Here is a 15,904-nt window from a genome sequence, read left to right on the forward strand (position 1 = left end):
GTCTGTACAAGGTGCATGGGCAGTAATTTTTTCTGTTACTATATGTTAAGTATTTTATAATGTTGTGCCAGGAGGTATTCAGAGACCTGGATTGGGAAAAATTGGGGATAAGGGTTGGAGAATTGGGGATAATTGGAGAATACCTTAGTAACTTGCGATTCGCTGATGATACTGCCTTGTTGAGTAACTCAGGGGACCAATTGCAATGCACGCTCACTGACCTGGAGAGGCAGGCAAAGCAAAGGGTGGGTGTAAAAATTAATCTGCAGAAAACTAAAGTAATGTTTAACAGTCTCAGAAGAGAACAGCAGTTTACGATAAGCAGCGAGGCACTGGAAGTGGTAAGGGAATACATCTACTTAGGACAGGTAGTCACCGCGGATCCGGATCATGAGACTGAAATAATCAGAAGAATAAGAATGGGCTGGGGTGCGTTTGGCAGGCATTCTCAAATCATGCATGAACAGCAGGTTGCCACTATCCCTCAAGAGAAAAGTGTATAACAGCTGTGTCTTAGCAGTACTTACATACGGGGCAGGAACCTGGAGGCTTACGAAAAGGGTTCTGCTTAAAGTGAGTACGACGCAACGAGCTATGGAAAGAAGAATGATGGGTATAACGTTAAGGGATAAAAAAGAGCACATTGGGTGAGGGAACAAACGCGAGCTAATGGCATCTTAGTTGAAATCAAGAAAAACAAATGGGCATGGGCAGGAGATGTAATGAGGAGGGAAGATAACCGATGGTCATTAAGGGTTACGGACTGGATTCCAAGCGAAGGGATGCGTAGCAGGGGACGGCAGAAAGTTAGGTGGGCGGATGAGATTAAGAAGTTTGCAGGGACAACATGGCCACAATCAGTACATGACTGGGGTAGTTGGATAAGTATGGGAGAAGCCTTTGCCCTGCAGTGGGCGTAACCAAGCTGATGATGATGATGATGAACCTCTCTGTCTTTCTCTTTATTCGTCTTCCTATGTGTAACCACCCCGCTCCCAGCCCACGCCACCACTTGTCACACACATTCCTAAAGCTCCACCAAATCAAAGTTGAGATTTGACAGCTATTAGGCGGTCAACATTTCGCTGCCTTTTTCATTCCTTTTGGATGGCAGTAACTATCGGCATCAATTTGGGTGCGAAGGCCAGTTTTCTCATCGATTTGGTGGCCACGCGATTAACTCGAGATGCGTTCAGTTGCCACCATCTATTCAATGGCCACGTGCATCGCTGTTGCTTCGTTAGTTCAACCTTTTGTTTTAATTGATCCAGGGACCAGGAAAGGGATTAGGTTCGTGGTCAGTTGGTCTGTATGCTCGTGGAACAAGTTGCAGTGGGACAAAACACCAGCTTCATTTAAATTTTCCTTTTGCTTCATTATTTCCTTGAGCGATCGCTCACCCCGACACTGACAGATCCTCGGAACCATATACCCACGATATGGGTTAGATAAGGTGTAAAGTAAGATTATGCGAGAAACATCCATCATCAAAGCATGCAATAAGCCTTAAACCTATAAGCAATATGACTGTCGCCCGTTACCTCGTTTGATGTTCCCTAATTTTGCGGCACTTTTCGTCAAAAAATTGGCAACTGGCAACAGGATTCGCAAAAACTTGAGAAATTACGTGATCTACTAAGGGAGAGAGGCAAGGCAACAAACAAACAAGAAGGAAAAGCGAAAAGTAACAAATTTAACCATTGTTTATGAAAATATTTATGGATGAACATCTTTTTATTTAAAAAGGAAGTCGAGAAAACGGTGCAGAAAGAGAGAATAATTGCGTGTACTTTGAATAACGCTTCTACAGTCATGAGTCGAGCCACCTGACGAAGCCACTTCTCTGCTGTGTTTATGTGGGTGTTTTTCTGATCTAGCGCGGTGAGCTTCCCCCACCCGAAAAAAAATCCTGGGTACGTGCCTGAACCCTCGCACCCAGGTTAGGAGCGCAAGCCCCTGTGGCACGGGTAGTACTGCATTGTTGCACCCCCGTGTGCCTGAGAGAAACCCACATAAATGCGAATAAGATATGTGTATTGGTATCTGGTGCTGTCATTGCAGGGCTATGCTCGCTTACACTCGTCCTTATTCGCCTTCCTTCACTCTGGACCATCCTTTCACACAGAGTTCCCCTCACTGACAAGCTGGCCATGTGCTGTCTTGGCAGCCTCTCAAGGCTGTTCGCTTTACGAACAACTGAACACTCACATTAAAAAGATGCTCGCAACCAGTCTCAACATTGAATGCCAAACCGCTTGCGCATGGTTTTCGAAATTTTGTTATTAGTTCTCTTGTAATCTATCATGTAGGTGTCACTCAGTTTGTTCAACATATTTATATCTGCATATACCTCCATAAGAGCAATATTGAATAAACATGCTTTATACACGGCACTTACAGTGCTGCTAATCACAAACAACTTTTTTCTTTATAGCACAGGCATTTGTACGTTCCTTTAGATAATAGACAATTTATCAGAAATTTATCAGAACACCGGAAAACCAATTTGTCTGGTAAAGTTGAGGAATTTGTCGAAGCTTCAGCATTAATGCTCATAAGTGAAAAATTTTTAGCAGGAACCATCAAAGGATGCTTGTCAAATTCAAGTGATAGCTTCATGTGTAGATCTTCTGAAATATGTGCTGCTGGGATACTTACAAAGTAACTCTGTATTGGTATAACGATGTGGTTGAGGGCTATAACATATGGGCATGTCAGAATGTACTCAACAGGTAGTATTAAGCCTCACTGTAGGCGAGGAAGTGGGGCATGAACTAATGTATCTTTTTTACCTGGACCTGTAATTATACCATCAGATATGCTGCAGCCAGCATCTCATCTCGCTTCTGCTGCTAAGGGCTTTCTCTGGGTCCTGCGTTGATGTGCTAGCACTCCAACATAGTGCATCGTGTTTGACAGAGAAATGTTGCGCGTGGTGTATGTGCAATGCATATTGTGCATCCATTCCCTACCTGAAGCAGACGGTGATGGTGATGCCAGAATTGCAGCTAGTATCACTGTGTAATGAGAAAACGGGCCACTCACCTTTCTTCCAGCTGGGTTTGTAGAAACAGCTGTTCTTGGTCATCCGTATGCATCCTGGAAGATGCAGGCAGAGCATTTAAGAGTAATGCGTTTGTCTGTGCAAAACTGAGTCGTTCGTGATAAAATTGGGCTGCAATCCTCACTTGATGGCTGTTATCGCGAGGTATAGAACTGACTGCAAGAACAGATATGCATAAGAAGGCATACACACAGAAGAGGGTGAAAGCAGGAACCATAGAGCTTAAAATATCACGCAGAGAAACCTGCACCATCGTCTGCAAATTTCCTAGGACATTGTGCCACAATGGGAATGCCGAGATGTGGGTGCGTGAGGCTTGTCTCAAACGTGGTTTGGCTTAAAACAGTCATTTCCACACAAATAAAGCTTCCTTAGTATGAAATGATCACATAAAGTCTGTTTGCTTCAATTATATCTTTTGCTACTGTTTATATCTCGTTTAATACTACAAAGTGAATAAAACAAAATCGATTGATTGAAACTGTTGCACAGTGAGTGCCAATCTTGTAGCTTTTCTTCCGACTTTAGTGAACACCAGTACCATTCAGGGTTGATAAAATTATCATGGTTTAGCAAAAAATTGTTTTGACATAATAATAAAGAAAAAGCTGTATTTTACACGCTGTTTCAGTAAAGAATGAGCTATCATTAAAGCTAGAACACTGCCAGCCAGACATGCTATCACAGTGCCTTGGCTCTCTGAGAAAGATGCCCAATACAAAGCCACCTATCCCAGCATCCTCATGCACACAGCAGCACGGCCGCATTATTTTTGCCTCCAGATAATTATAAGAAACTTTATGCCAGAAAGTATAGATATTTTAACATATGCCTAAACATTACAAATGCGCCACAGGGAGACAGACACTTAACTAACCATTTGAAGGTCAATGCCGTATACATATGGCGCCGCGAACAAGTCCCAAACAGTCGATGCTATATATTTACGGCGGCGTCAGTGTTTGAAAGACACACCAATTTATAAACTTTTTTGTTGCCCCGAAGTGCTGCCACCCTGTGTGGATGCAAGTAATTTTTTTTATTTGTTCCATAGTTTCTTGGTTTTCATTCCAAGCTTCATTACGCTGGCATTTCAGCGACAGCTCATGCATGTGCGCGGGGTTTAGCTTTGCTTTTATCCCACAGGCTGTTTTTGTTTGTTGCACTCGTAAAAGCTGATGTCTATCTGGTTTCTAATCTCTACTGTGTCCTGTCTGTTGCTCATGGGGGTGCGATTACATATGTTTACAGGAGGGCGCTGGTATATACTGAAACGTGTAGTTTTTTATCTTCCTCAAGTGACCGCTTTTCACAGGCTAACAAATGTTAAACATTTGTTAAAAAAAGCAACAGTGACTCACTCACTGTGTTTTTTAGTGCAAAAGTGCACAAACCGGATACTCCTTTATAAACAGTTAGTGAATGTGGCACTTGACAACTCTAGGTTAGTTGATTTTTGTTGAATTACCTCAAGCAACTCAAAGTCGATCTTTTTCTAGTAACCAACTTTGACGATAAAATCAGTTTTTTTGTTTAATGTCAACCATAACATTGGTTTTGGCTTTTCTGTGGATACAGAAGAATTATTTTACTCTCTTCTGCATCTCGAGTTCTTTGTTGCCATCAAAGCACGCATCGATGCACGTGGTGAACCGGAATTTCAAAATGCAACCGGTCTTGGCTGTGACAATTGTTTGGCCTTACTGGAAGGCTATCTCAAAAGTACTTTTATTCTTTTTGACAACCAACTATACTTACAAAATATAGGCATCTGTATTGCTTTGTGCTTAGCATCTCTGCTATGGGGACTATTTCTTTCTGAAACGGATATAACCCTTGACAACTGCTTTAAGAGCATGCATGTGATAAACGCTTTTAGATATGTAGACAATTTTCTAATCCTTTTAGACGAACAGTGTTCTTAAACTGACAATCATAACATCAGCACAGTCTTAAGCCTCTTGAAACTTAGTGACAATGGCCTATCTTTTGCCCACGAGATTCCGATTGACAAGGTGCTGCAGTTTTTTTATTGAAATATGACGTTTTTAAAACATGTCTGTTGGTGCAACTCACCATGTGCTAAAACAGAGCTCTTACCAATGATTCCACCCACTCGGAAATGATAAAAACGACGGATTGCAACAACCTGCCTGGGGTCCGCACTTAAAAAATTGTGTATTCATAGGATCAAGACGACTTTTGAGAATTCAGATTGTGCGGCTTTTAAAAGCCGGCTACCCTCACTTATCGTTGACGTCAGTAAGGAAGACAGTGCTCCAGAAGCTGAAACACAACAAAAAGCCTAAAGTGGGCAGTAAAGTCGAGTGTAACACTCGAAAAAAGGCACAAGTGGTCCCGTATCTTCATATGTTTGCCACAACCTTAAGAAAGTGACGAACAGGTATGGAGTACCTGTGGTCTTCTCCGCCTCAAACAAGCTGGCCTGTCTCTGCCCCCAAATCATGGGCGGGCCCTACAAAAGGGTGCACAGTACAGCACGTTAAGCGTTACATGCATTGCTGCACTGGAGTGGTCCATCTGATTCCGCTCAGCTGTGGCAAGTGCTACATTGGGCAAACTGGGCACTGCGTCAACGACCGAATGAGAGTGAACAAACAATTTGGAGAAGGATACGACTGCGTACTTGTCTATGCATTGCAGGTGTTGTCCCTACTGGGAAGCACTGTTTTTTAATGTCAGGATCTTAGGCAGAAGCAAGAACAAAACCGCACGTCAACTGTTAGAGGCCTACCATATCCAAACCACTGGTCTAGCCTGTGCAAGTCAAACTACGGTTATGCGTTGATACGAAATTGAGATTCCTAAGCATTTAAAAAGTGATAACAATGCCTTCGGCTGACTGGCCTCCTTTGCACGTTTTATGCATTTGTGCATGTGCATGCTTGTGTATACAGGGTGCTTCAGCTAATTTTAGCCACAGTTCAAAAATATGTCGATGCACTCTAAGACGATGCGACCAAATGCTTGTTGCTCACTTTTGTATGTGGTATCGCTCTATTTTTGTATTTTGAATAATTAGATAATTATTCAATATTAATTAACCAACTTCTGAAGCAACAACGCTAAGAAAAAGATTCCAACTAGAAAATTGCACAGCGGTTTGCAAAACGTCCGAATAAACAGTTTGTCTTTCTATCTATTAAGTATTAAGTGTCCATTTGGCTTGAATGTTTGACGATGCCTCTGCGGCTATCAGAACTCTTCGACTGAAAGCGGCACAATCCTTTCTCTAGGGCGGCACTATAGTGGCATCACCTGGTAGGCGCCATTACGATAACACCACACTATGGGCTACGCCGCACGTCAATACCACAGAACACCGATATAAACTTAGAGAAGGGAAACTGTACCTTCCACAGTGCAATGGAAATAAGAGTAGGAGCGGCGTTGTGAACTAAAGTATACAACCGAAAGATGGCGCTGCGAAAATCAAAACCAATGCCATCATTGCTACGTAGTGAGCAATATGGCCGCTATGGTAGCGGCTGGTCGCACTGCTCGCTCGCTGGTTTTGGGCGCTTTGTTACTGCTTTTGGAGCGGTATTCGTGTGTACGGTACTCTAACATGACTACAGAGTTCCCTACTGGATGACTGGAGGACAGACGAAATCAAACTTTTGCATAAATTCAGGGAAAAAGCACACATCAAGAATAACCAACCTGTATCACTGACATCTGCATCATGCAAAATTTTAGAGCACATAATTAATAAACATATCTTACATTTCTTAGAAGAGCACAAGGTACTTACACACGTCCAACACGGTTTCAGACGTGGGTTTTCTACGTGTACTCAATTAGTTGAGACTGTGCACAATCTCACACATGCGATTAATGAAGGGAAGCAAACCAATGATATATTCATGGATTTACGCAAAACATTTTACAAGGTGTCAGGTAAATTCATTCTTAAATTAGGGAATTATATACAAGATGACCAGATACTTATATGGACTGCAGCCTACCTTTCTGACACCAATTTGTCACCATAAACAATACTTCTAACAATGCAGAGGTTGCGCCTGGCATGCCCGAGAAATCCATTTGGGACCACTTCTATTTATATCGTTTACTAATGGTATCATGACAGAACTTAGTTTCTGTGAACTCTTTATGCAGATGACTGTATTTTATATGAAAAGGTATCTTCTGTTGATGATAAGGTGCCTATAAATAATGACTTGGCAACGGTCATTGCTTGGTGCGAGCAATGGCAAATGTCTATTAATTGTGAAAAAAGTTTTTATGGGAATTACACATAATAAAAAAATTCTTCAATTTGCATATAGTGTTCATAATATATTTCTATCACAGCTAACACAGTACAAATATTTGGGCCTGTGGATAACGAATTACCTTCCCAGGAAAAAGCACACAGAATACCGTTGTTCCGAATTCTTTGCATCAACTGTTTTTCTGGAGGCGCTCACTGAAGTCATCTACGTCTAGTGTTTGCTTATTAGCATACAATTCTTTTATTCGTCCGTTGTTAGAATATGCTGTAATTATTTAGGACCCATTCACTTTATTATTATTAAAACTTGAATTTAAAAAGCATATGGTAGTTAGGTCTGTTTTCCGATTCCCAAGGCTGTACGTCTGTTAGCGAGCTCATAAGGTGTTGTGTATTACCTCCGGTGACTATGTGCAACTGTGTCTGCCGATTAAAGTTCCTCTTTCAACTGGTAAACGGCCATTATAATGTTAACATTTCCAAGTTTTCTTGCTTACTCATCAGGTTATGAAACGAGACGAAGGCATGACCAAACATGACCTAACCCCCTTCAACGCATGGAATAGCTGTTATAAATATTCTTTTTTCCATAGGACAGTAAAAGACTGGAATAATCTTAGTACCAAGATTGTTAGCCAGAATTCCTTAACAAGGTTTGAAAAATGCTTGCAAAGGTTATGAATTTGTGTTTGCTTCAATGCTTCTATGTTTTTATATATTTTTTACCAATGTATCTAGAAATCTTTATATTTATTTTACCAATGTATCTAGAATTCTTTACCAATGTTTGAAAATGCTTGCAATTCTTATAAATTTGTAAGTGTTTGCATGCCCTTATATATGTCTACGTATACCCACCCTGCTTTGATCTGGTATCAGATTGCAGTATCTACAAATAAATAAATATTCGGGTTTACTTGCAGTTCTGCCACAGCCTCCGCAAAGCCAGCGTAAAACGACGACCGATATTTCGTTCGTCTAACAATGGTTTATTAAAATCTCGGACTCAATCTCTGCAAGACATTGCCACGAACGCAATTTCGGAGGTTTGCGGTTCCGCCGAACGTTTAATTATCACCACAGTTTGGCCACTAAGGTTGACTAAATATGAAATGTTACATCTTTGGTTTGCTTTCTGCGGCAGCGAGAGCCTGGTTTTGCGTGGCATGGCCGGGCAGGAAATAGTATAGCCAGAGTGCAAATTTGAGTGCCGATTGTGGTTGCCATGGGATATTTGTGACCAAGAAGTTTCACGAAAGCAAGCAGGTTACTAGTCGGTGTGCCGCACTATCAACCCAGTAACTAGATTTAAAGCATCACAGGCACGGCGTCAGCTCATTAATCAATATGGCGTAAAATCAATTGCTAAAATTTATAGCCAAGCTGATGAGCTACATGCTGAGCAGACTGTACAACCTTATTCATTAAGTGTGGCTTTCCTTCCCGACTACCCTATGAAATGAGCACCAGTTCCAATCGTCTTTAGCTGGTCCGCATATATCGCAAACACACAACACTATTTAAAATATTAGGAATGTATTGTCTAGCATAAAACAATTTCCATTTTCTTGTGGCCTAGTTACAACTATGCCGCCAAAAACAGTTACACTGCTAACACGCAAAAGCTGGAACAGACTGCTCAAGTTTGAATAGCAGAGCTAAGCGCTAGCCAAGGCATGTCTATGGATATGGGGTTTTCCACTGGGCACGCACACCTGGCAACTTCATTCGAAATTAGTGTTGCGGTGCAGGTTGCTGCAGCTCGATGGTTTGGCACAACTTGGGCGCAGCACTTCCATTCCTGTCAATGCTAGAGACACACTTTTTCTAGCTTTCTCTTCTAGCAAAAACCTGCTTTCTACATTACATCTAATTTTAAGATTTTAACCTTTTCTTCTATATGCAACAAACCTCAACAAGATTAGTGCGATGTATCTCGCCCAAAACGGATTTCCTTGTTCCCATGTAGTATCTAGAGAGGATCCTCCTGACGTATAGCTTCATCTTAATGGCAGTGCACTATATGCTGAAAAAATTAAAATCTCTTACTTTTTGCAAGAACCTTTTTAGAGCTGATTTTGGCATTCTTGTCGTAGCAGAAGATAGTGGGCACAGCATCACGACGCAGCTTTTTGACGCCGTACCGCTCCAGCACAATGGCCTCAAACTGGTCATCCGTAAAGTGGTCCTGGGGGAAAGAAAGTGCAAAATATGCACATGATGAAACAGACACTGTCTTCAACTACTACACATCTGTACATACTGCAGCCCAATAGAATACTGAAGGAACGGGCAATTTAGTTGACTCCCGTTAAGCCTTTTCCTGCCAAATTTCCTTTCTGAAAACCAGGAAAATTTCCCAAATTATTTTATAGCTGATTCACAACAAACAACTTTTTTCATTGCAATATCATCACTTCTTTATTTTATGATGTCTGCCAAAGTCAATTTTTTTATGTTCTTGAGATGCAGACAGGCAACGAGGCTGCAGGAAAAGAGTCTATAGGAGGCCCTACATTCGTTGGAACCCAAGTCTGTCCTTCATGTCACTTCTGGCACTGTGAGGAAAGGAAACCACATAGGTGCTGGAAGCAAAGTGTTCTCGCCAAGCTGTGCACGTGCAAGGCAGGCCATCAGAGGCTGAAACTCTTCCTCGCAGTCATCAGAACTGAGTTCAAGCTCTGAAAATGACTTAATAGAGCTTTGCTGTTTCCTTAGTGGTGAGAAAATGTCCAAAAACACCACATTCCAGTTGTTGAAAAGGGCAGCCATTGTCGCCATTTTTAAAACCAGAATTCCGCTGCGTTAGTTCCAGCCGCAGTTCCCCCCCCCCCCCTAAAGAAACAGTTTTCTGGGAAGCTTGTGCCATCGAGTAGCAAGACACTCGCACCAAAATTACAAAATATCGTTGACATTCAGTGGACCAAATGAGGTTCCTGGAGTCCATGGCACTGAAAGAGTTGAGATTAACTTGGTCGAATATTTGGAAGTGAGAAAAAGAGCTTTATTGTCTAATGTTCCGGCAACTGCAGGCAGTTTGCCAAATAAGCAGGGGCATAAACGTGAGTGGCCAAAATTGTGCCACCACCTTGTGGCACAAAGCTCAACCAGGCAGACTGAGAGCCAAGTATACACTTATTCGATGCGGTTGTGAATTTTCGACAGACGTTTTTGCACGAAAATTTGAACCAGCAGCAAAGTAGAACACACTTGCTTACTGCCTGGTTGAGTTCAGAGCCACCAGATGGTGTCGCCACTGTGGCTACTCACCTTTATGCCCCCGTCGAAGCTGACAATCCGCCCAAGCTGCCCACGCATACTCGTATCGCAAATGTCTGGACATTTAGTTTACCACAGATTCAATACAAGAAATAAAAAAATAAAGAAATTAATTCATTTATACTAAACTGCAAGTTTGGTGAAGACAAACTTATGCCCAAAAAGCCCGCCACTTGGCTCTGTAGGCTGCCCGGATTGGCCGAGAAGGAGATTCTGCTACCTACACAAGGAGCAAATGGCGTTTTGAATTGCACTTTACATAAATATTTACGAGGTTTGCACAAAAATGCTCGAAACCATAGCCAGAGGCTAGTTTTGGGTCCAATTGAAAAAGTACATTGGGTAATGAGCAGCACATAAAATTCAAATAAAAGATATTTTCAATTGTCAAAAGGAAAATACATGCTGACATCAGCAAGCATCACCATAATACCCACTACTAACAATTGTGCCAAACTACGAATAATCACTAACTTTAACACTATTACTAGTGGGCATCATCCATGATGCTCGCTGCTAAAAAAGTACTAACAATTACGCCAGCAGTGACAATGACAAGCAACCTTTCGAGCGGTCTCTGCAAGGCGATAATTATGGTGATAAAACGAGGACCAGCAATGTTCATACATAATGCAGATGACAATGCTAAGAATACCTCAGTATATTTTCCCCACAATAGCATGAGCCCCCTTTTTCAGCAGGTTGCAGGTGAAATGGCAGCATTTGTGAGGGCATGTAGGTTTGCAAAGTGCTGGTAGACAACAATTACTCAAAAGCTTAAGAAAGTGCATAAAAGAATTTTTTGTATCATGCAGATACAATAAACCACTTTTTTACAGCAGTGTTATGGTTTTCATTCTGTTTCATTTCTTGTATTGTGTCATGAATATTCTAATGCATCAGTGCTATAGGAGGTCGCAAGGTTAAATGTACCACTATAGGGAACTTACCAGTCTAAACCTTGCAGAACAAGCAGAGTCAGTAAGTTGCTAATATTAAATGGGCCCATTCAAATTTATTTTTAGCTCAAATTATGTGAGCAGTGGGTGAACACAGTTTCCTTGCTAGGGTCAGTAGTGAGCACAGTGCCGATGCATGTAGACAAAGAAAATGGTTTCACAATGCACAACGGAATTACTGGGATTCAAAAAAAAAACAGGCAGACTCAACTCCAGTTGACATCTACGTAAAGCGAAACATTCTTAGATTGATTAGCTCATGAACCATGTTTGCATGCATATGAAGTGTTATTTTAGGTATAAATATTAGTATTAAATAGCAGCTCGTTATACGAAGGAATGATTTTATATGCAGTGAATTATGCTGGATATTATATACACATATTTACATGGAGAACATCATAGTTATATTATTTGTTTAAACTTTTAGTGGTGATCCATAGTGTCACATTGCATTAGTGTTTCTGATGCATCCGTTTCTTCTAGTGCAACTGTGGAGTGAAATGTGCCGAGCATCTCAATGCACTGGCTTGACCACGAGAAAGGGTGTTCTATGCCGTTTGTCAATGCGTGTGTCCATGGCATCCGGCGTTAGAGACCAGATAAGTACAAAAAAAGTGCGTGGAACTTGGCCAGAAAGCTTCACTTTAATATTGGCAGTTTCACTCAAAGATAGCATTGAAAGCAATAGCAAGGTTTAGCGTTGTGCTGAACGCTGGCAGAATACTGGCATGATAAGGGAGCACTGTCAGCAGTGTTGTAGCTCACCGGTACACAAGATGAGACCAAAGAAAAACTGCCAGTGCTTGCTGGCAGCCAACGAAAATTGGAGGACGCTTAAGCTTCGCCTTCAAGAGTGGAACGCGATAGCGTTCCCGTCGACCCGCCAATGGGTGTAAGACAATGGGCTACAGGGCAGCCATCACTTACGAGGCGCCCCGCATCAGACGCGGTGAGCGTCGAGCCATATGGTCGAGCAACGCGGCGTTCGGCGCAGCAATGAAACGTGCGCCTGAGCACGCGGAGCGAACCAAAGAACTCGGTATCCCGGAGGGGGAAATGATGCACGCCAGCCAAACGCCGTGATCGGCACGGGCAGAGAGATAGAGAGATAGTGATCTAAAGAAAGGAAGGACGCTTGATTCTACAGAGGGAGCAAGGCGAAGCGTTGTCAGGGGAGAGAGTCCGAGCCGCGACAGCTCCAATGCGCGCGTGGCGCGCCATCTGTCTGGGCAGCGCCGTACATGGAGAGGAGGGGGTCTTCTGTGTTTGCCGCAAGATGGCTCTCCGTGTGCGGAAAGCGCAGAAGAAATGCAGCGAAACGCACTTCGCTACTCGTGTAATTGCGACTTCTGTAAGTTACATGTTCATAATTACCGATATACACCACAGTATAACGTTCCACGGCTCGTTTCGAAGGCAACACCGCATTCACTAGAGGCGCGTTTGTACCTTTTGGAAGCATCGAAATCGTGGCTGAGTGGTAGCGTCTCCGTCTCACACTCCGGAGACCCTGGTTCGATTCCCACCCAGCCCATCTTGGAAGTTGCTTTTTATTTATGGAGTGCCTGCCGTGATTTATCGCTCACGGTCAACGCCGCAAAACGCCGACACCCGACGCCGACACCGACGACACCGGCTTTTCTGCGACACGAGCTCCTTAACGCTATCGCGTTAAAAGATTACACAGGCTGTCCTTTCTGCTCAGACTCGGGTGTTCGCACCATAGCATGGTATGTACACAGTTGCTCAGTGGGAACACGAACATGTGTGCACTCATGCAAGGAGGAAAAGCCAGAATGCTGCCCCGGTTTCAGAGCTGACTGAGTGGAGTGTGACTGTGCGTCCCCTTTGCTACACAGTTTTTGCCACCAAATACAGCGTGTATGGCGATGGCGTGAATCCACCTCAAGTGTATGTATAATTATTATTGCAATAAAAACAAGGGGATACAGTTATAGCATATACAATATAGCTATAGTTACCACGAGATATGGTCAGAAAGCATCAATAACGTGCATATCAAGTAAGTAGACTTTTATTTGACTTTTGAATATACAAGGGGTACGAGATAAATGTATTTTTGTGGGTATGATGTTCCGAAATGATATGTCGTACTTTCTGGTCTATAAGTCACACTTTTGTATAAGTTAAACCCCCCTCAAAAGGGCAGTTTTTCAGTTTAAAAGAAATGTATATGAGTCGCAACAGTGTATCATACATGCTTGCAGCAGCCACCGCCTCTGCAGGCATCTCACAGTAGGCAGCGCCGACATGCGCGCAAGCGCCTTTCAATGTCTAGACAGTACTTTTCAGAAGTATTTTATTGCGACAGCACGAACGATGCTATTGACAGCTTACATGAAGGCGCTTAGTCAAAGCAATCAAAGTCGTCCGCCTCCAAGTCACTCACAAACAACGCAGTTACTTCAGGAAGGAGTTCCATTGAGTTCAATTCGAGTTGTGCTAGTCCCGGACCATTCTTTTGGCGACTTTGAATTTCCTCCCTGCAGCTCAATTTCCACGCTCCACTGCAAATTCAACTGCACACATCTTGAATTTCATGTCGTAACTTCACCGACTTTGCTTTGCAAACAGCCATGTGGTTAGCGAGGCTGCAACGACACACATGATGTGCGCAGCAACAACAGCAACATTTGAAATGAAGTGTAGTTGCTGTGCATGGTAAAAGGTGAGCGCAATTGGATGATAGGGCGTGGCCAAGCATCCAGTCTGACTTCGACTGTATCTAAGTCGCACCATTCTATAAGACGCGGTTACAACGAAGGCGCCAAATAAAACAACGGATGAAGGAAGGCGACACGGGACAACCACATAGCTGTAGTCGTAACTGGCCACCAGCACATGCTCAGTGACTTCATCTATAAGATGCACCAATGAAAAATTCAGAAACGAAAAAACACCGATTTATACACCTGAAGGTACGGTACCTATGAACATTGGAGTGAATTTGTGGTAATTTGTGCTTATTCTAACAGCGATAAGGTTTTGATACACAGCGAACCTTCTGCTATTGTTAATGATGCGTAAGATCAAGGTTACGAATGAATAAGTAGTAGCAAATGTCCGAAAATGAGCCAGCATATTTTTTTGGAGGGCAATATATATATATATATATATATATATATATATATATATATATATATAATAAGTTATTTGTTACAGGTATGTACCGGAACCCCCTCCTACACGCAACAAGAACACTGATTGAAATTCAATTTCAGTTGCATGAATTTAACACCCAGGTAACTTAATCTGTTCAGGGTCGCATATTTTCTGCACATCTCATATTAGAATGCTAAACTGATTACACTCATTAACAAAAGCTTCACACTGCACTCTTGTATGTTTGATGTGTTTTTATGCAGTGTCCCACATAACGTGTGCCAAAATAAAAAGAAATATGCAAGTGCCACATAGGTGGACAGAACCACCAAGGAATGTTGTTTGCCATCACTTGTAACAGGTGAGACTATATTTTGGATTTTGCGTAATTATATTATTACTTATTATTAATGAATGAACTTACCAAATATAATCAAACCAATATTGTTAATCAGTTAATCAGAAAATTGCAGGCCATCATGAAAAAAATTCTGATCTTTCTGTGGCTCTACACATGCTACATAAAGACTTTTTCTAAGCCTTAAAAGAAGGCCCGCGATACACAAAAAAGTCCCACTGGCCAGTCACATGGCCCTTTTCACAGGTATTCAGTGATGCGACAACATATACGATTTCAGATTTAGGAGGCAAAAGATCATTGAATGAGAAGACGGCCTGATAATTCTACTACGCTTAGGCACTTTTAACATTATGAACGTAATAATGGCATAGCCTTTAATACCGTTCCTTCTTTTTTAAATGTCGCTTTGTCCCAGCTTCGAATATTTGCTTTAAACCACGTTTTTCATGCACTGGGGCTTCTCCATAAACTAAGATACAACTTCATCAATGATGGCTAGCAGATGGCGAATGGACACAAGATCAAGCCAGTTAAGCAGGTCTTCAATCATGTTCCGCAATTTTCTCTACTCTCTTCAGTGTCGATTGGTGTCAATAACTTGAGGAGTGCGTAAACCTTAAAAAGAGCAGATGGTCTCTCTCCCATTAAACTAGAGCATCCACTGTGTAATGTGGGAGCTCTTCTCTTTGCATGGCCTACCATTTTCCTTCCAAATCAACCACTCTCCTTTTTGGCATAGTAACATGTGCAGTTTTCATATTTTCCAATGTAATATTCAAAAGTGGGCTGCACAGACTCAGAATTTCCCTTGGTACAAGCTCTTTATAGCAAGCTCTTTACAGCGTTGTTGTATGGTG

General features: G+C 42.2%; 1 protein-coding gene across 5 annotated transcripts in view; it reads right to left on the reverse strand.

The window, feature by feature from the left end:
• The window catches only part of LOC135920498 (uncharacterized), a 166,260-nt gene that overhangs the window by 59,772 nt on the left and 90,584 nt on the right, over nt 1-15,904 (reverse strand). For all 5 annotated transcript variants that reach the window (XM_065454768.1, XM_065454770.1, XM_070528977.1 and 2 more), the window contains 2 exons: nt 9,372-9,510; nt 3,046-3,099 (listed from right to left, as the gene is read on the reverse strand). In XM_065454768.1, the coding sequence (XP_065310840.1) occupies nt 3,046-3,099; nt 9,372-9,510 (193 nt within the window). The remainder of the gene's footprint in view (nt 1-3,045; nt 3,100-9,371; nt 9,511-15,904) is intronic.

The sequence above is a fragment of the Dermacentor albipictus genome, unplaced genomic scaffold (genome assembly GCF_038994185.2).
Source record: "Dermacentor albipictus isolate Rhodes 1998 colony unplaced genomic scaffold, USDA_Dalb.pri_finalv2 scaffold_16, whole genome shotgun sequence".
Classification (NCBI taxonomy): Eukaryota; Metazoa; Arthropoda; class Arachnida; order Ixodida; family Ixodidae; genus Dermacentor; species Dermacentor albipictus.